We start from the raw sequence: 25,393 nt of genomic DNA on the forward strand, positions 1-25,393 counted from the left end.
GCCCAGCTGGGGAGAGAGCCTGGCCCAGGCCACACCATTAGTATCCCAGGCAGAGGTATGGGCAGCACAACCCTGCCCCAGAGCGGACGGGGAAGGGGTAGCGGAGAGCGGCCTACTCGCTCACGGCAGAGTACAGCCAGCGGGCGTGCATGCTTACTGGTGATCCTTGTGGGCGTTGAGCTGGCAGTCCCGACAGGTCAGAGTGTCACAGGTATCACAGAACAGCACCAGGGGCTCATGCTTGTGCACGGAGCAGTAGACTGTGCGCTCACCCTCCTTTGACTTTGACGGGCCTAGAACAGAACGCGAGCATTACCCTTCTCCTCCAGCCAGGACCCCAGGGGCACCCCAACCACAGCAGCCAGCCTAGAGTGGCCTGCAGGTCGGGAGTGAGGGGCACCAGCAGAGCGGGACAGTGGGGGGGGGGGGGGGCGGCGGACGGGGGGGACTGAGGGATAATGGCAGAGCTGTGCATTGGAGTGGATCCAGGGGGGCTGCAGGTCTGGGTTAAGGGGCAGAGCTGAAGGGGAAGCCTGCTCAGCCATCACGTGCAACATGCCCAACTATAGCCTGCATGTCCAGATCTCTCCTATTTCCCAGATCCCCTCTTCAAGGCTTCCAGTGCTGGCCATGGGCAGCAGAGCCCATGCTGCCAGGGGGTGGGCACTGCATGGAGCCTATCAGATTAAAGTCCTCTCCCTCACCAGTGGGAACCTAGCTTTCTGCCTCTGGAGCCTTGTCTACATGAGGAAGTTGCACACTTCCCAAAGGGGAGAATTCAAACTGATTCAGTTAAAGCAGTACAATCCCAGATGGATGCTCTCATTCCATCTGAAGAGTGGACAGTAGCACCCAAGAACAGGTTAAGTTGAACAGAACATAGATAGCATAAACAAGGGTTTGCACAGATTTAGCCAAATCAGTTTCAAACCAGTTTAAACCAGCTCTCGTATAGACACCCAAATGCGGCACTCTGGGTGGGAAAGGAGAAGTGGTTACACTCCATGACCCCAATCCCCACCCTATCCCTCGTCAAAGGGCAGGCAGTACCAGGCTAGCGCAGCATTCCTGCCAGGAGTGGGGCAGGGTACTGACCTGTGGATCTGACCGTGTGGTCCTTGGTATACTTCACCCTCTGGTGGGCTTCCACACACGTCTCGCACAGCGGCTCTGAGCACTCCACACAGTAGCTGGTAGCAGGGGCGTTGTCATCACAGCTGGTGCAGCACTGGGGGACAGGAGGAAGGGTGAGCACCAAGGAACACACCAGCCCCACAAATTACACCACAACCTTGGAGAGACAAGCCTAGGCACAGGGCAAGATAGACACTGGGGCTCGTTTCCAAGGGTGTTCTGCATCCCTGGCTCCCAGTGCAGTTAGGGGCACCCGTGGTACTGCATGGAGCAGATGACCCTGGGAGCACAGCTCTGGAGTCCTCCAGCTCAGACTGAATGGAAGGAGATGGGCTGCAGATGTGCAATTCTTAAGGCAGAGAATAAGTTATAGTCAAGGCTAGCGCCAAACCTTTCTACACTACATCATTTATAGAGGCACAGCTGCACCAAGGCAGCTGTGCCACTGTAGTGCTTCTGGTGAAGATGTTGTAAGCTGACAGGAGAGCGGCTCTCCCATCTGCAAAGGGCTGAGATAGCACTGTCTACACTGGCCCTTAGGTTGGGATAACTGACGCCACTCGGGGATGTGGACATTTGTAGTGTGGACATAGTTTAAGAGGATGATTGTATGAACACAAGGGCTTCAGTCAAGCAGGCAGCCCTTATAATGAGAGAATGGAACTTGACCTAACTGCAGCTATTGTGTGTGGCTAGCCACCGTTAGTTGAAAAGCAAATACACCACATAGATAGGACTCCGAGGCAAGGCCAAACAGCTGCACGTTTGCAGTTTTGCTCATCAGAATGGGAGGATGGGACGGAGTTAATGGACTATGAGAAGGGAAGGAATAACCGACCTCAGTTCTGAGTGCCCCTGACATAAGTTTTATTATGACTAGAAATGCTTTGCTGATAAGGGATAATGAGCAATTTACTGAAGCTAGAAGAATTGGTGACCCACTAGGGGGTTACAATGGTGACCCATTAGGAGTCACTGAGTTTGTGCTTTGTTTAAGTTAGCAGCTATAAAAGGTTATAAGAGAACACACTTTGGAGCAGTTCGAAGGAGCTTTTCTTTGAGCAGTGACTGACATCTTCTCCCCAAGCAGCTGGACTAGGGTTGCCAACCCTTCAGGATTGTCCTGGAGTCTCCAAGAATTAAAGATTATGTCAGGTAATGAAACCTCCAGGAATATGTCCAACCAAAACTGGCAACCCTAAGCTGGATGGAAGGAGGGCCCCCAGAACCCCGGCTACTGATCACTCAAAACCATCTCAGACTTTGGGTAAACTACTTGGTGTGCTCTAAAACTACTGCTATGGCATATGCGTGAGTGCCTGAGACACAAAAAGGGAGCTTTGGATGAAAGCACTCGTTTGTACCAATCATTCAGCAGACAGAGGAGCTGTGTCCCCATCAATTTAATCCTGACACCGCCTGGAGAAAACCAATTAAGTTGCCACAGTTTTGAGTTCTGAAAACCCTGGGTAATGGCCTGACGACTGCTCCAGGTAACGCCTAGGCTATTTACTTTGAAGTTCTGGTTTCCGCCACCTGAGGAGCTGGCCAAGCTGAACAGCCTTCGGCTGGATAAAAAGACAGGCCCTCAATGACAGGGGCAGACAAGCCCTCAGAGAGCAGAGGTCAGGGTAAGACAGGCCTGGCCTGAGCTTTTATTTAAGACAGACATGCACTTAAACAGCCTCTCTCATGCTTTGCCATGTTCCCACTGATGCACTTTGTTCTAAAGCAGCTGTTTGCTTCGGGTCACTATTCACCACGCAAACTGAAGAACCGCAGGCACTGGTCTGTTTGGACCTGCTGGGTAAGCACGGCTGGTACACAGGGAGACCATCTAGGAGTGGGGAAGTCAGGGAGATAAATCCTGAGGCTGGATGCCCGAGGGGGTGCTCTCAGAGAGGGGATCCAGGGGCAGCTAGACAGCTAACAGTGATCATGGGTCATCTCAGAGGGAGGGAGTGTCAAAAAATCAAGGCCCAGGACCAAGGGCTCTGCTCACAGCCAAGTCCTGCTGTGACATCAAAAGTCTACTCCCGTCCTGTCCTGTCCCCTCCCTACCCATCTGGTCTATTTATAAGGAAACGCTGAGGGCCGAGCTTGTGTCTGCACAGCACCCAGCCCAGCCCCCAGCCCAGCAGAGTCTATAGGTGCTACTGTAACAAATTGCCACCTCCAAAAGGGGCCGGACAAAGCACCGATGAGCGCACTGCCTGCCCTGGGCAGGGTGTACACTGGAGATACCTCAACATCCCCGACGAGACAGCCCCGTCCCACCCCAGCAGCCAGGAGCAGCGTGGAGCACAGTGTCAGGAAAGGAAGGGCCAGGTGCTCTGCACTGCTTCCTTTTACCAGGAGAACTGAGCTGATCTATGGCCAGAGGGACTGCAAGCTACCCCCACCACTGCCTGGTCTGCATGGCAAGTTGGGAATAAGAGGGTGGGGAGCAGAGCTGTGTTCTGCTGAGGGGGTCAGTCAGAGCCCTTCTGGGGAGGAAGGGGTAGGAAGGTTGCACTCCTACCTGGTTTGCATCCTTGCTGTCTGTGGCTGCCTCCGCCCCGCTGTCTCTCAGGAAGTAGTTCTCCACGATGTCCTTGAGGTAACACTGGTGTTTGCACACAGGGCAGTCCACCACTGCAAGGTAAGGGGAGCAGAAGAAAGCATCACGCACTCAGGAAGTGGCAGCAGATATGTAGCTAATCGTAGGGGTGCCACTCCTGGTGTAGTTAATCCTCCTCCCTGAGAGGTGGTAGCTATGTCGAGGGGAGAGAAGCCCTCCTGTCAACACAGGGAGTTTGGTTGATACAACTGTCAGTCACCCCTGAAAATCCACACCCTTGAGCGACCTAGTTATATACCAACACAGGTCTGTACAGTAGACCAGGGCTAAGATACCAAAACTTAGCACCATCTCTGAATGGCCACTGCAGCCATGGATGTGGGATGTACGTGGAGATGGAGCCATTTCACTTCCCCAGAAAGAGTCTCCCAACTGTCATGTCAGAGGGCACAGTCTCTGCCCACAGCACCTGAGCAGAAGACAGCGGGGGAAGCACAATGTGACTGGTAGAGGCAGGCCAGCCTCCTTTCAAATGCCTCAGCAGAATTTGCCCCCAGTGAGCAAGACAACCCCACATGAGTCTCCACCTCCCCACGGGGGAGCAGCCATTAAAATTGAGAGGTTATAGGGTTACTCGTGAGGAACTGGCAAGCTGGTACTTTTGGTTCTGCCTGGAGTGAGTTTGGGCTCATGGAACATTGAGGTGCTTCTATTGAGGGCTCAGCTCCTTTATCGAGCTGATGTCAGATAACCAGGCTCAGTTTATTAACTGAAGATAAATCAGCACAGCACAGAAAGCTGACTACATTACCAATCTGGGAAAGTCTTGCAGCTGTTATATCCTCACTGTTGCTCATATTTATATTCCCCCTCCTTACAGCACATTAAATTCCACAGCCCTTACACACCTATCTCTGCAGAAACATTCCAGATATTAGTAGACCAGAGACATCTATTTAGTGCACAATACGTTTGGCAAACCTCACCAGAATATACATCTGATATATTCTGCATGTACAAAACAGGTTACAGCAACATAATTATACTAGTAAAGTTTCCACAACATTTAGCATGAGTACAAAGCATTATCGGCAATTGAGATGCATGGATATGCCCATTTTCAAAACTGCAGAGGCACAAAAAACGTGTCTACACTATGCCACTGTTTTCCACAGCACCCATCGTCACAGCATCTAAGCACCTATAGTGGGTTATGAACAGCGTTGACCTGCTTATTGGAATGTTTATGGTACAAAGATGTTTAATGTAATGGGGGTTTATCAGGAAAAACAAGCAGGAACACATTAGCCAAACCATACTCCCAGATTTATGCAAACAGATTTCCCACAATACAGCGAATAGATAAACTCTCAAACTCTACAGGTTTCCAGTCTAAGCAGATGCTAATCCCTTTTAGCTAAGAAATCCTGCATCTGTCATGTGTGGGCTGAAAACCCAGCTCTCAAAACCTCCACCACACTGCAATGGGGCACCTGGCCAGACCCCTCTGCCTAACAAAGTATTTAAGAGCCATGCTCTTTGCATAGTTACAATCGGCTACAAGATTCTAATCTCAGCCATCTCCATTGACTGCATCCACACAGCAAGCCAAGTGCCCCAGGCAGGTTTCCATGAGAACAGGCAGACAGCCTAAACTGCTCTTGTGCCTGGATCTACTATGGGCCACTCCACAACCAACCCCAACCTGCTACACAGCCAACCCCACAAGCAGCAGTTCTGCTACTTTGCCCAGTAAAGGCTCCAAAGCTTCCTAAGCATACCTCAGCATGCCCTTTGAAGCCCATCCACAGCAGGATTTACAGGTGAACATTAGAACATGTTAGCTAGAAGCAGGTGTTAACATACCTGAAGAGTCTAGAGTCTACACCAGGGGTCGACAACCTTTCAGAAGTGGTGTGCTTCATTTATTCACTCCCATTTAAGGTTTTGTGTGCCACTAATACATTTTAATGTTTTTAGAAGGTCTCTTTCTACAAGTCTATAATATATAACTAAACTATTGTTGTATGTAAAGTAAATAAGGTTTTTAAAGTGTTTATGAAGCTTCATTTAAAATTAAATTAAAATGCAGAACCCCCCAGACCGGTGGCCAGGACCCGGGCAGTGTGAGTGCCACTGAAAATCAGCTCGCGTGCCGCCTTCGGCGCACATGCCATAGATTGCCTACCCCGGTCTACACATTTAACACATGCTAAGCCTGCACCAACTGAAAAGGCACCAAGCCTCAACTTCTCAACATCACACCTTGTCCTATAATGGGAGCTCCTCCACTGAGCAGCATAACTTCCCCCCTTTGGGGAGACGACAGGAAGGCAGTGCCAAGATTAAGGAGAGGTGAGAATTACCCAACAGCAGTGGCACGTCCATTACAACTATTTTCCAGCCTGTGCATTATCCTGTTTGGCTCTGCTGCATAGCCAGCCCGGCTGCATAGCCAGCCCGGCGTGGGTGGCTGAATTGGATGCAGAAGGAACAGCTCGTCTGCCACAATCAACTCAGTATCTGGCATGAATCCTATGGCTTGGGAAGTACCCATCCAGAACACTCAGTTCCTAGTTTATCTAGGAAAGTGCCCCTGATGGGAAAGGACACTGTGAGGAAGAGTCACCAAATAAAGAGATTCCGAGAGGCAGAATTCCTCAGTGCATTTATGTTAAAACCGTGAAGGCTACAGGTGCTGTGTAACCCAGACACAGCAATTGGAGTATATAATAAGGTATCCTGGCTAATCCTTCCCCCATTTTATCTAGCTACCACAGCAGAAGGATAATTTCAGCTTGGCACATCCTGGGTGGGATGGGAAACTTCCAGGAGACCTGCGCAGCTCAGCAAAACAAATGATGCTGTAGCCACCTGGGCATGAGCTGTGGATGTGGCAGCCATGGAGACGCAGCTCCAGAGAAATTCAGGTGGGAAGGCAGCCTTAAATTCAGTCTCTAGATTCTGAAGGGAATGATTGCTGCTGAGAACTATACAACAGCAGTAATGCCAACCAGGAACAAGACAAACCCTTCAGAGCAGCCAAAGCAAAGTGGTCATCATCTTGTCCCACAATAGTCATAAAAACAGACTGAATGTGGCAATTTGTACAGGGTCCTTTGTAAGCAGCGCAACCCAAAAAGCTTCCTTTTCCTTACAAAGTTACATTCAAAAGTGTGGGCAGGTGTTAAAGCTGAAACATCTCCCCCACTATAGACCTGAAATTCCCATTTCAAGACACTTCTAACTAAGTATTAAACTAGAGCAGAAAGTCTATACACGAGACTTCCGACAAAGCAATTTGACAGCATCCCATTTCCAAGTCTGGGAGCTGCCAGTGATAACATGCCCAACTCCCATTCTGAAACACAGCATTCAACTTGTTTTAGATTGCGGCGCATGGAACCAAAGCGAATGCCATTCAGCTTTTCCATGATTTTAGTTCGATTTTTCATGCATGTCAAAACCAGTTGAAGTTTTATCCCCTGCTCATACAAGGAGCTGCCCCTACTATTGAGTTTCCCCCCAGATCATTAGAGCTTAGGATCACATGGGGTCTGTGTGCGCAAAGCAAACTCATTAACTTGCTAAAGATAATGGCCTAAGAGGAATTCAACCACTTTTTAAAATCTGAATCCTCAAACTTGTACAATGCTACATGAGAGTGTTTATCCACTAACCAAGTTTGACACAATGTTGTTGTAGCCATGTGGGTCCCAGGATGTTGAGAGACAAGGTGGGTGAGGTAACATCTTTTATTGGACCAACTTCTATGAGTGAGACAAGCTTTGGAGTTTACTGAAGAGCTGTGTAAGCTCATCTCACCAACAGAAGTTGGTCCAAGAGCTCTTACCCTCACCCACCTTGGGTCTCTAATAATCACCTGAGAGTCAGCTGCCAGTACCACAGTTGCGAGGCCAGCTGCACCCTATCCCCTTTCATTCATTCATAGATTCCAAGACCAGAAGGAACCTGAGACACCCTGGCACTCCAATAGTCCCCATGGTCCTGTAACTAGGATGTTTTGTACAAAGTATGCTTTGAAGTATTCTAAAAGTCTTGATCTGCTAGACATGAATATCTTGTTCGATTGTATGTGCTATCGTTGTATGAAGTTTGGATACGTATGTGTTACTGAAACATGTAGGATGAAAACACCGGAGCAGTTCTTCAGCACCAGCGCCTCGCATCTCAACTACATTTCGCCTTTTCATCCAAAGATCTCTACGTTCTTTAAAAACAGTGAAATTAAGAGCCACTTTAGCTATAGTAAGATGTGGTCCGTAGAAGAGATGACCAGATGGATTTGTGCCCTCTTGTTTCCTTGATGTATAAGAGTATGGGGCTTTTGGGTTTTTTAGTTAATTAAGATGGCCCAGTCTGAAAAATTCTTAAATGTTTGGGAGGAACCTTGTCTGCCTTCACAGGTCTCAAGGCTAAAATGGATCATCTAGTCTGAGCCTTTGTGTAACAGTGTATTTCTCCCAGTGTTCACTAAATTGAGCTCATTCACATGGTTGAATCAGAGGCTTTATTATTATTATTATTATTATTATTATTAAGACTTCTGGTTTCAAGGGACAGAATCCATCATATCCCTTAACGAACAGGTTTCATTGACACACACATGCTAAGCATCCTCACACATTGGTTACAGGAGGAGAAAGTTATTTTAGTTCAGACACTAAAGGCGCTGGGAATAAAAAACAAGCAGAAACTTGAACCACCCTTACAAAGCAAGGGAAGAAAATAAATCACTTCCTTCAATATAAGGTAGCAGACAGGCTCAGAGGACAGCAACACACCAAGTCTGCTTGGTTTTAGCATTAAAATAGGCTTGAAAGCTCAAGTATTTGAACAAATCCAGTTCTCCATTAGAAAAAAAAAAGACGGTCATGCAGGCAGGAAGCCCCAGCATCACTAGTGCCCTAGGAATTTGTGCTGTTTCCTCTGCAACACGCCCACCAGCGTTTAAGGAGCATTTCCTGCTGCGAGCCCAAAGGCAGATGTTAAGATCTTGACAAAAAGGGCCCCAAGGCATTTGCTTGTTTAAGGGCACTACCCTGGGAGTACAATGGGACTGACAAGTAGGTGATCAAGGTAACCAGGTGTGCCTCATTGCAACTCCCACTGCTAAGCAACACCTGTGGCTGTGGCCCAGATTAGGTTCACATTCTTGTCCTCGGGTCAGTGTGGTGATAAGGGTGGGGGAAGCACTGCGGTTCAAGAATTGGGAATCAGGAGACCCTGCCACAACTACCCCTCTGCAAAATATGGATATTGGTGTCCCCCTCCCAGATCAGCTTTGGCATTGACAGGTGGGAAGTTTTTACATTTTACCCCTTTAGGACAAGCCAGGGGCTCACTGAAAATCTCCCACTCAGAATTAAGCCTTCCGCCATTAGGATCTAGGCCAGCGTCTGCCTCACCAGTGTTCTCCAGACCGCTGACTCACCTCCACCCCAGCTTCCCCACATTGCTCCACTTTCACTTGCATCTCCTCTCAGGGGTCATCACCAACTTGCAAACAGCCTACAGCCTGTTCATCTGCGGCTGTCTCTTCACTGCCATAAAAAGGTGTGTTTACAGCAGGATAATTAATTCCCATGAGCCATCTCGCTGTGTAGTCCTAGTGGAGACAAGCGCCACAGCTAGCTGACAACACTATACCAGCTCTTTGTTCTAGGTTTGTACAGTGCCCAGCGCAGTGGGGCCCTGGTCCATGACAGGGGCTCCTATGTGCTACTAGTAACACTGCAAGTTTAACAACAGGCAGGGGCATTAAGCACTACAGTGCTGTCTCTCCACTATGATTTTTACAGAGACCGCTAACAGGTGTTACCCTGCTGTAAACAGGGAGGGGAAGATGCGGCCTGGGTGTGTATCAGCAGCTCCCTGTGATCCCAAGATCAGCTGCAGCATGACCAAGGCCCCCAGAGGAAATACATGGTGTCACAGCAGAACTGCCTGCCACACAGCTTCTCAATGCAAAGGGAGCATGGTTACGGCAGACAATAGAGAGCCAGAGGACAGAAAGGGAGCACGGGGACTGTGGCACTGAGCCAGCCACCATGTAAGAAGTGCTCTGCACTCTAGGGAGGAGTTACCCTGAACTTCCCAGACACTGACATGCCAGACACTGCTCTCATCCCGATCACAGCATCCACTGGTAGCCAGTCAAGCTTGGACAGTAGACTCTGTACTGCCTCAATCCCCCTTTCCCTTCCTCCCCCACCCCTCATTTTAGACTTGCAAGGAAGCAAGATTTTGGGGAAGGAAGGAGCCAGACAGACTGTTTTACTGGGAAAGTGGGATTGGGAATTGAACACATCAAGTTGCCTACTTTGGAATTAGTGTAGATGGAGAGGGTTGAACGGAAGAGACCGCGGGGTATGGCCAACTTCCTGCCTGCAGCCATGCGGGAAGGCTGCTCAGCCCCAGCAAACGAGTGATAAGGACGAAGCAGGCCAGCCGCCCAGGCTAGCAGGTGGCTCAGTGAGCGAACAGATTTGAGAGTGCAGGCTGGACTAGAGGAATAGGGAAGCTAGCTACTGGAGACTGATCCCTGCACACTTACAGCTCTGCCGGAATTCCCGCTCTAGGTTCAGAGAGAAGAGTGGATGCTTTCTACGGAGAAGGGGGATGGGGGAGAAAGGTTTACGGTTGTACTTAAAATGGCAGTTACCTCTGCGCGCTCTCTCCCCTCCCCCCCCCCGCCTTTCCCCCCCCCCCCACGCTCTCCCCCCCTCCTTTCCCCCCCAAACTACAATATGCAGCCTAGGAGCTATCAGCAACACTCCTGGGGAGAGCTGCCAAAAAAATATGCAAATTATAAAAAGATATACAAGTTACAGGATACACTCAGCTACAGGTGTCTGGACTTTTCCTCCAGAAGACCTGTCCCTCCTAAATCCCCCTCAGAAGAGGATCCTGTTCTAGCCCATTAGCAAGGCTGTTCAATGGGATGGTTAAGCCAGATGCCGGGCTGCCATTGCAGCCCCCTGCATTGAGTTAGACCTCCAGACTCTGCTTGTATCTGGAAGTCCCCCTCACTGAAGAGAAGGTCTTGAGGCCCAGCAGCAAATGGGAAAGAGCTGGCTTGAAATGCACTCCCCCCTCCTCAGGCCTTAAGCCTCATCTATAATCAGTGCTGCATCTGTTTGATGACAGTGGTGGTTTTAAACAGATTTACTCACGCCAGCACAGAGCACAGTGTAGACACTTAATCTGATTTCAACCAGGCCTGTATTGAGTTAGTTTAAGTAGATCCTGAAGCTAAGTCAATATAAATAGGTTTAAATCAGATTAAGAGTCCCTACAGTGCTTTGCACCAGTTTAACTAAATTGGTTTAGAATCACCCCTTTAGTCTAACCAGTAGAACTGTGAATGAAGATAAGGCCTTAGGCCGGCCTTCTATTTACCCCAAGTATACAAATTCATTCCAAAACCCAACACAAGGAAGCAGTCACAAAAGCCGGCCAGAAGAAGAGGTGGTTGAGTGCTAGAGTCAGTGCATTTAACAGATCTTTAGTGCACAAAGCACCTTAAAACAGCCTCCCACCTCTCAGCAAGAATTCAGTATGTCCCCAGACTCTTCCAGTTTCAACACCACAAAACTATTTCCATCCCTATGGGTAGCCAGATGAGCACCTATTACCCACTCCAGCCTGAAAAAAGGAACATTTGGGCCTTGGCTACACTTGCGAGTTACAGCGCTGTAAAGCCGCCCCCAGCGCTGTAAAACCGCCCCCAGCGCTGTAACTCACTCCCCGTCCACACTGGCAAGCATTTGCAGCGCTGTATCTCCGTGGTTGCAGCGCTGCATGTACTCCACCTCCCCAAGAGGAATAGCGAGTATTAATAATAAATAATAATTAATGGAGATATCCTATCTCCTAGAACTGGAAGGGACCTTGAAAGGTCATCGAGGCCAGCCCCCTGCCTTCACCAGCAGGACCAAGTACTGATTTTGCCCCAGATCCCTAAGTGGCCCCCTCAAGGACTGAACTCACAACCCTGGGTTTAGCAGGTCAATGCTCAAACCACTGAGCTATCCCTCCCCCCAGAGTATTGCGCTGCCGCTGCAGCGCTGCGGCGCCAGTATGGCCGCCCAATGCACTGTGAATGGCCTCCAGAAGTATTCGGCAGTATCCCACAATGCCTGTTCTAGCCACTCTGGTCATCAGTTCAAACTCTACTGCCCTGGCCTCAGGTAACCAACCATGTGACCCATCCTTTACATTCCCTGGGAATTTTAAAAATCCCCTTCCTGTTTGCGCAGCCCAGCGTGGCGTGGAGTGCTATCAGCGAATCTTTCCAGGTGACCATGCCTCCACGCGCCAAGCGAGCCCCAGCATGGAGCAATGGCGAGTTGCTGGACCTCATCAGTGTTTGGGGGGAGGAAGCTGTACAGTCCCAGCTGCGCTCCAGCCGTAGAAATTACAATACCTTCGGGAAGGTATCAAAGGACATGATGGAAAGGGGCCATGACCGGGATGCCCTACAGTGCAGGATTAAAGTGAAGGAGCTGCGGAGTGCCTACCGCAAAGCCCGTGACACAAACCGCCGCTCGGGTGCTCCCCCCGCAACCTGCCGATTCTACAAAGAGCTGGATGCGATACTTGGGGTTAACCCCACCTCCACTCCGAGCACCACCATGGACACTTCAGAGCTGGTGTGGGGGGAGGAGGAGGGAGGAGGAAGAAAACGGGAGTGATGGTGGGCCGGATGGAGACACCCCGGAATCCCTGGAGCCATGCAACCAGGAGCTCTTCTCGAGCCAGGAGGAAGGTAGCCAGTTGCAGCGGCCGGTACTTCGTGGAGGACAAACAGAAGAGCAGGTTCCTGGTAAGCGTTTTTTTTTTTTCGGGAAGGAATTTTTTCAGTGCGGGCTCTTTGGGAGAGGAGAGTTAGGCATGCATGCCTGGATGCGGAATAGTGCATTGATGTGGTTTATCACATCGCGGTAATCGGCCTCGGTAATCTCCTCGAATGTCTCATCCAGAACATGTGCAATGCGCTTGCGCAGGTTTATCGGGAGACCCACCGTAGTCCTTGTCCCAGCCAGGCTAACGTGTCTGCGCCACAGTGCAGCGAGGGGCGGGGGGACCAATGCTGCACACAGGCAAGCTGCATATGGGCCAGGGCGGAAGCCACATTGCAGTAGAAGACCCTCCCTTGCTTCCCAGGTCACCCTCAGCAGCAAGATATCGTCCAGGACGAACTCCTGTGGAAAATGTTGGGACAGTGTTCAGTGTAGGTGCCCCCTGAAGCTGTTGGCTCTCCCCAAGGCACAGAAACCCAGAGGACAGTGCAGCCCTGAAACAATCAGTCCCCCTTACTCACCATTACTTCCTCTTTATTCGACATTGGTGAGGCCTCATCTGGAATACTGTGTCCAGTTTTGGGCCCCACACTACAAGAAGGATGTGGAAAAATTGGAAAGAGTCCAGCGGAGGGCAACAAAAATGATTAGGGGGCTGGAGCACATGACTTATGAGGAGAGGCTGAGGGTACTGGGATTGTTTAGTCTCCAGAAGAGAAGAATGAGGGGGGATTCGATAGCTGCTTTCAACTACCTGAGGGGGGGGGGGTTCCAAAGAGGATGGAGCTCGGCTGTTCTCAGTGGTGGCAGATGACAGAACAAGGAGCAATGGTCTCAAGTTGCAGTGGGGGAGGTCTAGGTTGGATATTAGGAAAAACTTTTTCACTAGGAGGGTGGTGAAGCACTGGAATGCGTTACCTAGAGAGGTGGTGGAGTCTCCTTCTTTGGAGGTTTTTAAGGCCCGGCTTGACAAAGCCCTGGCTGGGATGATTTAGTTGGGAATTGGTCCTGCTTTGAGCAGGGGGTTGGACTAGATGACCTCCTGAGGTCCCTTCCAACCCTGATATTCTATGATTTTGAGGCTCCCGTGGGATGTGTGCTCTGTTTTGGACGGGAAAATTATGCTATTGTGTAGACCCAGTGTGTTTTCTACTCCTTAAGTGCGGGGGGAATCATTACTCTATCTGGTATAAACAATGCTGCCTCTGTTAAATGTTGCATTTTGCCTAAACAGCTGCATCAATCTTGAGACCTCAGCCGTCCCTCTTATCGCCTGCTCAGAGACTGCAAAGACTCAGGAAGAGACCGCGAAAAAGCAAAGACATGCTGCAAGAAGTGATGCGGCAATCTATTAAAAAGAATGAGAAAGCACAGAACTGGAGGGATAGAGAAAGCAGGATCCGCCAGGAAAATGCAGCGCACCGGCGGCAAAGCACCGAGCACCGGCAGCAAAGCACGGATCGGCTCATAAGCATCCTGGAGCGCCAAGCAGACGCTATCCAGGAGTTCGTAGCCATGCAGAAAGAGGAGCAGTACCGCAAACGCCACTCCCCCCACAGCCCTGCTCCCAAAACTCTTTCCGTTGTGCCCCACTGTCACCTCCAACCCACTTTCCCCAACTTCCGTGTTCTTCACGCCACCCGCTGCCTCCAACACCAGTATCTTCACCACCCAGCCCTGAAAACCACGACCCTTACCCTCTGCACTCAACCCCCATCACCATGCAGTATAGCTATCCTGAAGTGCAGCACTCACTGCACAGCACACTGGACAGGACATACGCGAATCTGTGATTGTACCGTTCCCCACTCCACCCCCTTGTTTCTTTTCAATAAATGGATTTTTTGGCTTTGAAAACATTCTTTATTATTGCATAAAGTAAAAGACTCCTTAGCCCAGGAAATAAACAGGCACTGCAAGTCTGCTTAGCAAACACTGATTCCTAAAGATTGGAACTACTGCACTTCACTCCCGTGCAGGGCACCAGATATCACTGCTGGTTTTCAGCCTCAAATTGCTCCCTCAAGGCATCCCTAATCCTTGCAGCCCCGTACTGGGCCCCTGTAATAGCCCTGCTCTCTGGCTGTGCAAATTCAGCCTCCAGCTGTTGAACCTCAGAGGTCCATGCCTGAGTGAAGCTTTCAACCTTCCCTTCACAAATATTATGGAGGGCACAGCACATGGATATAACCGCGGGGATGCTGTTTTTGGCCAAGTCCAGCTTCCCATACAGAGATCGCCAGCGGGCCTTTAAACAGCCAAAGGCACACTCCACAGTCATTTGGCACCGGCTCAGCCTGTAGTTGAACTGTTCCTTGCTGCTGTCAAGGCTCCCTGTGTAGGGTTTCATGAGCCACGGCATTAACGGGAGCGCCAAGGATCACAATGGGCATTTCAACTTCCCCTACCGTGATCTTCCGCTCTGGGAAAAAAAGTCCCGGCCTGCATCTTCCTGAACAGCCAAGTGTTCCGAAAGATGCGTACGTCATGCACCTTTCCGGGCCAGCCTGTGTTAATGTCAATGAAACGCCCACGGTGATCCACAAGCGCCTGGAGAACCATAGAGAAATACCCCTTCCGATTAACGTACTCGGATCCTAGGTGGGGTGGTGCCAGAATAGGAATGTGCGTCCCATCTATCGCCCCTCCACAGTTAGGGAACCCCATTTGTGCAAAGCCATCCACTATTTCCTGCACGTTACGCAGAGTCACGGTTCTTCTGAGTAGGATGCGATTAATGGCCTTGCAAACTTGCATCAACACGATTCCAACAGTCGACTTTCCCACTCCAAACTGGTTTGCGACCGACCAGTAGCTGTCTGGAGTTGCCAGCTTCCAGATTGCAATAGCCACCCGCTTCTCCACTGGCAGGGCAGCTCTCAATCTCGTGTCCTTGCGCTGCAGGGTGGGGGCAAGCTCCTCACACAGTCCCATGAAGGTGGCTTTTCTCATCCGAAAGTTCTGCAGCCACTGCTCATCATCCCAGACTCCCATGACGATGTGATCCCACCACTCGGTGCTTGTTTCCCGAGCCCAAATGCGGCGTTCCACGGTGCTGAGCATGTCCGTGAATGCTACAAGCAATTTCGTGTCGTACGCGTTACGTGGCTCAATAGCATCGTCGGACTCCTCACTCTCACTTTGGAATAGTTCAACAGCCAAATGTGACGTGCTGGCGAGATAAGTCAGCATATGCCTCAGCAGTTCGGGCTCCATTTCCCGCAGACAGATCGCGCTACACAGAAACCGTTGAAAGATGGCGCCAAAGGTGGACGGAAACAAAGAGATTTCTGGGATGCGAAGTGATGCATCACGGGGCATTGGGACAGGACCCAGAATGCCCCGCACCTATGCCCCCTTCTCACAACCCGCAGCGCCAGAATGGGAAGAGGTGCTCTGTGAGATAGCTGCCCATAATGCACCGCTCCCAATAGCGCTGCAATTGCCGCAAATGTGGCCACGACAGTGTGCTGGCAGCTGTCAGTGTGGACAGACTGCAGCGCTTTCCCTACTCAGCTGCACGAAGTCAGGTTTAACTCACAGCGCTGTACAGCTGCAAGTGTAGCCAAGGCCTAAGACAGGCTGAAAACCCATGTAGCACATTTGGCTTCCAGACTTCCCCCCAAGGAAATGCATCCAAGTAACAGCAGAGTATGGCTCAGGGCATTGGTGTAACTGCACTGGAACACCCCCCCCCGTACATGTGCAGCACCAGTGCAACTAGTGACTCAAGCCACTGTAAGCTGCATGGGTGCAAGCCTTTTACACTGATGCACCATGTCTAAATGAATGGTTTCCACTAGTACAGCTACAATAGTGCAAAAATAAACCCAGTGCAACAAGCCCTTATATTTAAGTCGCTGTAGGAAACCTGGGGCAACCCACACTGAATGGAGGAAGAGGCATGCATCCATGTGGTGTTCAGTCTGGCTGTCCAAAGCTGGAGGGCTGCACCCCATCTGCAAACTCATTTATACAGATTAATCAACAACTGCAGATGTTGGTGCCGCTCACTCAACCTATTCAACTCCACCAGCAACCCCCACCTTATCCTTCACCCAGCAGCTAAAGCAGACATTAGCTGGCTGCTGACATGCTCATCAGCTGACTTCAGGGAGTCACACGACTTGGCAGTTCTTTACCCCATCCTGAAGAGCACTAAACTTTCCCTGAGTATACGCATGCCCCAAGTAGTCCAAGCAAAGAAACAGTGTCCAGGCTACATTTGTGGAGTTAAAGCGTAGGGAAGGACCTAGGCCAGTGATACTCAGACTAAGACTCACAAGCAGCTCTTTAATGGGTCTCCTGCAACTCTCTGCAGCACGATATGAAAACACTGATTTAATTATTAACCAATGTGATAAAATAGTAACAGTGTAAATGAAACAATGAATTCACACGACCGTGGCTCTTTTGTGTAATGCTAATGTGGCTCCTGAACCACTGAGGTCTGAGTATCAGCTGATCTAGGCTATAATTTAACCATCCAAAATAGATGCAAAGGTTACTGTGCCCATACTGATACTAACGGGATCTTCAATTAAGTAAACGCGCACACACACTTCCTATTACACACAAGTTCTAAGAGATTCAATCTAGCCAATCACCGGTTACTGGGCTCAAAACCACTGAGAGCTTCTCCAGCCTGTTATGCAAGAGATCAGGCTAAGGCCAATTCTGTACTACAGACCTGTGTCAGTATGTCAACAAACCTACCACCTCTCAGGGGGCAGGAGGATTGATTAAGGAGCTCTCCCCCAATAACACAGGAGCATATTCACTTAAAACACTGCATTGGGTGCTGTAGCGCTTAAGTGTAGACTTGCCCTAAATGACAGTGGTCCTTCCTTTCTGGCTTTGACATTGCCTTTTTGCACCCATATTTAAAATCTAGCGGTGCCCTGCTCTATGTGACTCATTTGGTGCCTAAACCTAAGTCACCCGTGTTACAAGACTGAAATTTTGTACAAAGGATGCCTTGAGAGGTATAATTTGAAAAACTCAAATTTGCTGATTGTCCTGATAGTGTGGCAACACTGTAAAGTTACATTGCTGAGATGTTCCAGCAGGCACAAACCAGTTCCTCAGAGACAAAAGGCAAACAAATGCCTCAGGTAGGTGTAAACAAAATCAAATGGATTATCACCTGGTTAAGCAGTCATTCTTTGGCAGAAAAAAGGGTGTGAGCGAGAAACCTACATTTTGGCAAAGAAACAGTGGAGGTTCCCATCCCCCACCCCCACCCTTGCTGTCTCCAGAACCTCAGCTGGAAATGATTTTCAAAGAAAAAACTAAGAAAAGGGAACAGACACCAAAAGATCTCTCCCTTCATTTCTACTCACGGCACTAAGGCAACACCTGAAGGACAAAAGTATACTGGACTCTGGAGGGATCCTGGCAGAAAGGAATTCATCCAGTAAGTCTGCTAAAACATGTGGTGAAAGACTTTTGCTTTGAAATCACTTAGCTTGTTAAGTTATTTCTTTGTAACCAACATCTAAAAGGTAAAATGCAGCTAATTCTGACTTTTATACCTTATTACTTGTAATCACCAATTCTATTTTCTGTAGTTAAACTTGTTTAATTGTTTTATCTAAACCAGTGTTCTTGGACTGAAGTGTTTGGGAAACTCCATTTGGGATAACAGGATTTGTGCATATCATTTTCTATTAAGAAAATGACAGACTTTATATGAGCTTGTGTTGTCCAGGAGAGGGCTGGGCAATACAAGATAGACATTACTGGGGGAAAGTCTGGGACTGGGAATTTGCTGGTGTAATTCAAGAATGGCTGGCCACAGCACTCAAAGTACAGCTGGGAATCCTTTACATGCTGGAGGTTGAGAGAGCAGACTAAATTGCTATTCTCACAGCAAAGCAGTGTAAAAGGCACCCCAGGTTGGAGAACTATGGGGACACAGCTGTTCAGTCCAGATTTCATCCTAAAATCCAACTGCAACCAATAATTTTGTTCAACACTACTGGTGATCATAACCGCATGCAGGCATTTCATAGCTACATATAAACAAAAAAAAAATCACAAAAATCTATGTTCACGTGACTTTAGCTGTGAAAATTTTGATAAAGTAATTTAATTTTGAATTTATGAATCACCCATCAACTTATCATAAGTGCATAGAGCAGGGGTGGGCAAACTACGGCTCGTCAGTGGGTTTAAGCTAGCCCCTGCTCCGGCCAGGACACTGAGTCGGGGGCCGGACCACGTGGCTCGGCCCTGCTCTGGCGCGCCAGATGGGGCGCAGGGTCGGGGCCTCACCAGGCGGCTCCCGGAAGCTGCCGCATGGCCCTGCTCCTACACACCCCAATGTGAGCTGCAGGGGCGGTGCCTGCGGATGGGGCACCATGCAGACCTGCCTGGCCACACCTCCGCATAACAGCCGGAGAATGGACATGCCACTGCTTCCGGGAGCCGCTAGAGGTAAAGCACTGCTAGGAGCCTGCATCCCCTGAGCCTCTTCCTACACCCCAACCCCCTACACCAGCCCTGATTCCCCCCCCCCGCTCTCCAAACCCCTCAATCCCAGCCTGGAACACCCCTCTGCACCCCAAACCTCATTCCCAGCCCCACTCCAGAGCCTGCACCTCCAGCTGGAACCTGCACCCCTTCCTGCACCCCACCCTCCGAACCCCTCAGTCCTAGCCCAGAGGACCCTCCTACACTCCTCATCCCCAGCCACACCCCAGAGCCCACACCCCCTCCCCCACCCTAACTTTGTGACAATTCATAGCTCGCCATACAATTTCTATTCCCCATTGTGGCCCTTGGGCCAGAAAGTTTGCCCACCCCTGGCATAGAGCAATACAGGACTGGGATCCCGCAGGTCCCATAGGACTGGCTGCCATACTAGCGGGAGCAGGTAAAACTCACTTTGTGGTGGTACGGATTGGGTGGACCAAAAAAAAAACCCAGACTGCGGTACTTGTGGGAAAACAAAATCTCTCATCAGTTTATCAAGATGAGCCTATCAGGGAAACTGCTATTTATTTATTACATGGTTTAAGTAAGATTTTTTATTTTTAGTGGTAAAAATTGTGCCTGAATTAAGTTTATATATAAAATGTACTAACCGACCTTTGTTTTTTAGTAGCACGGGGGAATCTGTTGCGGGATCTAAAGTTTTTGTGGGTGGGAGCAGGATAAAAATGCAAGAAAAAATGTAGGAGTAGGTATTGCAGGGTGGGATAGGAACAGGATTAAAAAATAGTCCCCAGGCAAGGCTCTATAAATGAAGTGTTTTAGAGCTGCATTTATGGTGTTTGCAGAGAGTTGAGCAGACATCAAAGTGAAAAGGGCAGATTTTCAACAGCTTGACAACAGTTTGTAGTGTCAGTCCCATGAAATGAGAGAGAAAAGGTGGGAGAGGTAACATCTTTTATTGGACGAACCTCTGTTGGTGAGAGAAGTTTTAGACCTTACACAGAACTCTTCTTCAGGTCTGGGAATGGTACTTGGGAGTGCCACAGCTAAACACAAAGTTGAACAGATTGTTACACCCCTGCAGTTGTAGGACACAGGGAGGGTCAGTGGCTCTCAACCAGGGGTACATGTACCCCTGGGGATACATCAACTCATCTAGATACATGTATAGTTTTATAACAGTCTACATAAAATGCACTCGCGAAGTCAGCACAAACTAAAATTTCACGTCTTGTTTATATGTCTATATACTACACACGGACATGTAAATATAATATTTAAAGGCATCAATTTTTCAGTAATAGTACGCTGTGACATTTTTATTTCTGATATTGTAAGCAAATAGTTTTTCAGTGAATGAAACTTGGGTGTCCGCAAGACTAATCAGACTCCTGAAAGGGGTACTGTAGTCTGGAAGGGTTGAGAGCCACTGGATTAGTGGGCTATAGATTGTTGTACTGAGCCATAAATCCAGAGTCTGAGTTCATGATTGTCTAAAAGTTACGAATTTAAGCTCCCAGGTTGGTCTTCTGAAGGTGGTGTGCAGGGTTTTCCTTTGAGCAGGATATAGATGTTATGCTTGTGGGGAAGTAGGGCATATAGCTGCCCAGTGCCCTAATGTGGAGGAACCCATGTAGTGCGATCTGCGGGATCATGAAGATCTTCGGGGCTTGATAAACCTTGTGGGAGTGGTGATGGCCCCACAGATACACGTGGCCAGTTAGGATGAATGACATACAGACCATTGCATTAGTGGACTCCGGAAGTGCTGTCTCGCTGGTCTCAAGGAAACTAGTGGGGTGGGTCCAGCTGTAGCACACCGGAATAACCTGTGTACGTGGTGCTGTCAATTATTATCCAACCATCCCTGTACAAATTGAGGTCCAGGGGAATAATACCACAAGGGTGACAGTGGGGGGTGGTTCCAGAACTCCCATATCCAGTCCTTCTAAGACAAGACTTCCCAGGGTTTGAAGGCCTACTCCCCAGAGATGAGTCAGAAGAGGGTAGTAACCCTGGGATTATTGATACAATAACCCCAGGAACTAGCCCTCTCCTGGTCTTCTGTGAATTAGCCCAGGACTTGTTCTCTAGCCATGGAAGACTAGGTGAGAAAGGAGGGCAGACAAGAGGTTGGGAACCAGGATTCTGGCCCAGAACCAAAAGGCTGCACTTGTAGGGAAGAAATCATGTCCAGCTGGCAGGGGAATGATGCAGAGGGTGGATGAGCCAGAAGCTGTACCCAGTTCCAGAGACCAACCCTGAGGGGGGAAACAAAAGTAGGCCCCTTTGAGTTTGGGCACATTGGACCATCATTTGAGAATTTTGGGCAGGATCAGGCCAATGATCTACTATATGATATTAGAAAGGAGGTCGTTGAGGTGAATGGGGTCCCGGTGGAGGGGAAAACCGAAGGCCTAGGGCTATACTCCATGATAAAAAGGGACCTAATATATAGAGTAGTTCAAATGCAAGAGCAAGAAATGGAGCAACTCTTGGTACCACGAAGGCATCAAAGGGCAGCGTTGGACCTAGATCACAGTCATCTGTTTGGAGTACACCTAGGGATAGATAAGACCCTCCATTAAATCCTATGGAGGTCAGACGATATTGTGCCTCCTGCCCAGAGTGCCAATTACACGGCCCCGACCACACTTAAGGGCCCCTATAGTACCACTGCCAATTATTGAAGTCCCATTTGAGAGGACAGCCATGAACCTATTGAAGCCCTGGCAAGACAGGTAGGTTCATCTGTTCAACCTGGAGATGCCACCCCAAGAAAATAAACATCAGGGACAGGTGGGAATATCCTCTGAATTGACCCCTGAACAACAAGAAGTAAACAATATGAATGGATGTGTTCTCAGAGAAGCCAAGCAGGATCACAGAAGTTGATTATATCATGACAGATGCTGGAGTAAAGGTGAACATTAAGCTCTACCAGATCCCTGAGGCAAAAAGGAGATCAGGACTAAAGTTAGGAGAATGCTAGAGCTAGGAGTCATTGAGGAATCCCATAGTCAATGGTCCAGTCCAATCATCCTCATACCTAAACCAGATGGCAGCATGAGGTTCTGCAATGACTTCCGAAAATTAAACAAGGTGTCCCAGTTCGATGCTTACCCCATACCTCGTACAGACAAGCTAATCGACCAATTGGGAAAAGCCAGATTTTTTCCACCCTTGACCTGACCAAAGGTTATTGGCAAATCCCCCTGGCCAACAAAGCCAAAGAGAAGACTGCATTTTCTACACCAGAAGGATTGTACCAGTACAAGGTCCTCCTCCCTTTTGGATTACATGGGGCTCCCGCAACCTTCCAGCAGCTCATGGAACATCTGTTGCGTCCACATGGCAAGTATGCAGCTGCTTACCTGGATGATATCATCCATAGCCCAGACTGGGAGATGCACCTAGAAAAGGTAGAAGCAGTATTGGATACCCTGGGGAAGGCAAGTCTCACTTGAATCCCTCCAAATGTGCAATAGGGCTAGCAGAAGCCAAATACATCAGGTACATCATGGGGAGGGGCATAGTAAAGCCCCAACTGAACAAGTTAGAGGCGATACAAAGTTGGCCCTAACCGATCTGGAAGAAACAGCTCAGAGCATACCTGGGAATAGTTGGGTACTATAGGCGATTCATTCCCTACTTTGCTACCAGAGCGTACTCGTTGATGGATCTGATGAAAGCCCACGGCCCAAACATAGTGAAATGCACCGGTGCAGCTGAAGCAGCTTTTACAGACCTGAGAACCACCCTCTACAGTAACCCGGTGCTAGTAGCCCCAGACTTTGAGAAGGAGTTTATACTGCAAACCAATGCCTCTGAGGTTGGGTTGGGAGCTGTGCTTTCTCAAATGGTAGGAGAGGAAGAACACCCATAATCCTGTTCCTTAGTAGGAAACTCCTGCCCATAGAACAAAAGTATGCTGTGGTAGAGAAAGAATGCCTTGCGGTAAAGTGGGCCATGGAAACCGAAACCCTCTGTTACAACCTTCTCCGACAGATGTTTACCCTCATCACTGATCATGCCCCCCTGAAACAGATGCACCAAACAAAAAGAAATGCAAGGGTAACGAGATGGTTCCTGTCATTAAAACCCTTCCACTTCAGAGTGCAACAGGTCAGGGACCAGGCATGGCAATACTGATGGCCTGTCAAGGGTGCACTGTTTTTCAACCTAAGTAGCCCAACCCCACGGTGTTGAGCAGGAAGCAAGGATGTGTGACAAAATCAGGCCTGATAGCTGCAAGAGGGTCCTGGGAGGCCAATATATTAGCCCTAGAATGTTAAAGGCCCTTTTTCCTACAAGCTGAGAAGAGGTTACCTCAGGTCAATTAGGGACACCTGCATCCAATTAAGGGCTGCCTGAGGCCTTTACAAACCCCTCCCCTGGGGAGAGCAAAGGGGGGACAGACAGACAAGCTGCTGCCAGGCTAGTGGCAGAAGGGAAATAGGCTGTTCCTTCCCATAAGGGCAACAGCCAAACCTGAGTGCCTGCTAGGGGAAGGACTGACACTCCAGGACAACCAACTGGATGACACCTTGCTCCAGTGAGGGGGGCAGCGAAAGGTACCCCCTGGGTTTATGAGACTGTTTCCTTTTTGTTTGGTGGAGGATCACGCCTTAGACCGACCCTCAGACCTACCCTGAAAATATGACCAAAGGGGACAGAAGGGGGAAGGCAAACCCTGCCTGAGTGGGGCTGATTACCCCAGGCCCCCCATTGCCAGAGGGGGAAACAGTCTGGCAAGAGAAAACAGGTGCCTTGCCACAGGTATGTTTACACTGCTATAAGACACCCACAGCTGGCCAGTGCCAGCTGACCCAGGCTACGGGGCTCTTTAATTGCAGTGTAGATGTTTGGGCTCAAGAGCTCTGGGACCCTCCTACCTCGCCAGGTCCTAGAGCCTGGCTCCAAGCCAAGCCCGAATATCTACACAACAGCCCCTTTGCCCAAGTCAGCTGGCACATGCCAATTGCAGTGTAGACATACCTTTTGAGTACCTTTCCCAGACTTGAATTCTGTGTAAGCTCGAAAACATCTTTCACCAGCAGAAGTTGATCCAATAGAGATATTACCTCACTCGACTTGTCTGTCCAAACATGAAAGTTGGAATTTTCAGGCCTTCTGCCCTTAATGCAACAGTAAGTTTGCAAGTTTAACATTTTTGCCTAAGTATTTAAGGGAGGAATCCAATTGCACACTGCTGAGATCATATCACATGTATCTATTTCAGTGGAAGATGATATAGGTGCAGAGCTGAGACTGCACTACTGTAATAAGCAGATATTTACTATGGTTTTTTTAGTATAGAATTAATTGCCCAGTCCATGTATCTGAAGTCTGTTCAATGACAAAGGAAGACCTCCATTATAGTGTATCTGGGTGACCGCATGCATGGGGCCAATGACCTCTCGCCAATGCCAAACGCACTGGGCCTATACAAGTTATAATTTTTAACTACTTCCAATCAGGGACCTTCCACATATATATTGCAGCAGTAACTACAGGAAAGCAAGACTAGACACCATCAGTAGTTGCAATGCAGAATCCTAGAGCTCTCGTTGAGGCCAAAAACTTAGGCAAGATTCAGGAGGGAGTGGACATCTATATGATTAATTTAACACATTTGTGAAGAGATATTAAGCCTCATGCTTCAAGGTTTAAGCTCATCTCTAACTATCAGGGATTAGGAAGCTTCACACCTTCCTCTGAAACATCTTCTGCCAGCCACTGTCAGAGACAGGAACTTGACAAAATGGACCATGGATCTGATCCAATCCGGCACTTCCTATGATCGTAGCAAGTTTTCAAACTAGACTAATGCCTAGATTTTCTTCCCAACCTCAGCAAAGTGCACCTTCCTCATTAAAGGTTATACATATCCACAGGGTGAGCTTTTTTAAAAAAAGCTCTTAGGATGGGCAGGAGGAAATGTGGAGAGAGATACCTGACATTTTTTTAAAAGCATCAAAATCCTTTGCCTATTCATGCTCTGACAATGTAAAACCAAGTCAGTCTGTTCTAAGTCTGCTCCGCGCTTCAGCACCAAGGATGACTTTACACACAAATAGTTTGAAGACAAAAACTGTGCCACTGCAACACTAATTTAAAAAAATAGATGTATAGAACCCTGCAAATCTGCAGGTATCTGCTTTATATCTGCGGATATCCGCATCTTGTGGATAGCGCGGATGTAGATATAAGAGCCAGGCAGGCAGCTGTGGGGAGCCTTGGGGGACCTGCTACCTGTCCTGGGCAGAGAGCCTGAGCAGCCCCAGAGGTCACCCCCCTGCCCAGGCCAGCATGGAGCCCAGCCAGGGAGCCGCGGCAGACCATCCACCTGACCAGGCGCCGGCGGAGGAAGGGGCAGAGGAGTGCGCCTCGGAGCCTCAGCCCAGCCCCAGTGTACAGCCCTGCAAATGCGGAT

The 25,393-nt window shown here is 49.1% G+C and overlaps 1 protein-coding gene across 1 annotated transcript in view; it reads right to left on the reverse strand.

Annotated features, from left to right (window-relative positions):
* The window catches only part of TRIM28 (tripartite motif containing 28), a 55,811-nt gene that overhangs the window by 18,574 nt on the left and 11,844 nt on the right, over positions 1 to 25,393 (reverse strand). Inside the window, exons 2-4 of the mRNA XM_065420928.1 lie at positions 3,656 to 3,768; positions 1,096 to 1,228; positions 158 to 293 (exon numbers count right to left, since the gene is read on the reverse strand). Coding sequence (XP_065277000.1) covers positions 158 to 293; positions 1,096 to 1,228; positions 3,656 to 3,768 — 382 coding nt within the window. The remainder of the gene's footprint in view (positions 1 to 157; positions 294 to 1,095; positions 1,229 to 3,655; positions 3,769 to 25,393) is intronic.

The sequence above is a fragment of the Emys orbicularis genome, chromosome 21 (assembly GCF_028017835.1).
Source record: "Emys orbicularis isolate rEmyOrb1 chromosome 21, rEmyOrb1.hap1, whole genome shotgun sequence".
Classification (NCBI taxonomy): Eukaryota; Metazoa; Chordata; order Testudines; family Emydidae; genus Emys; species Emys orbicularis.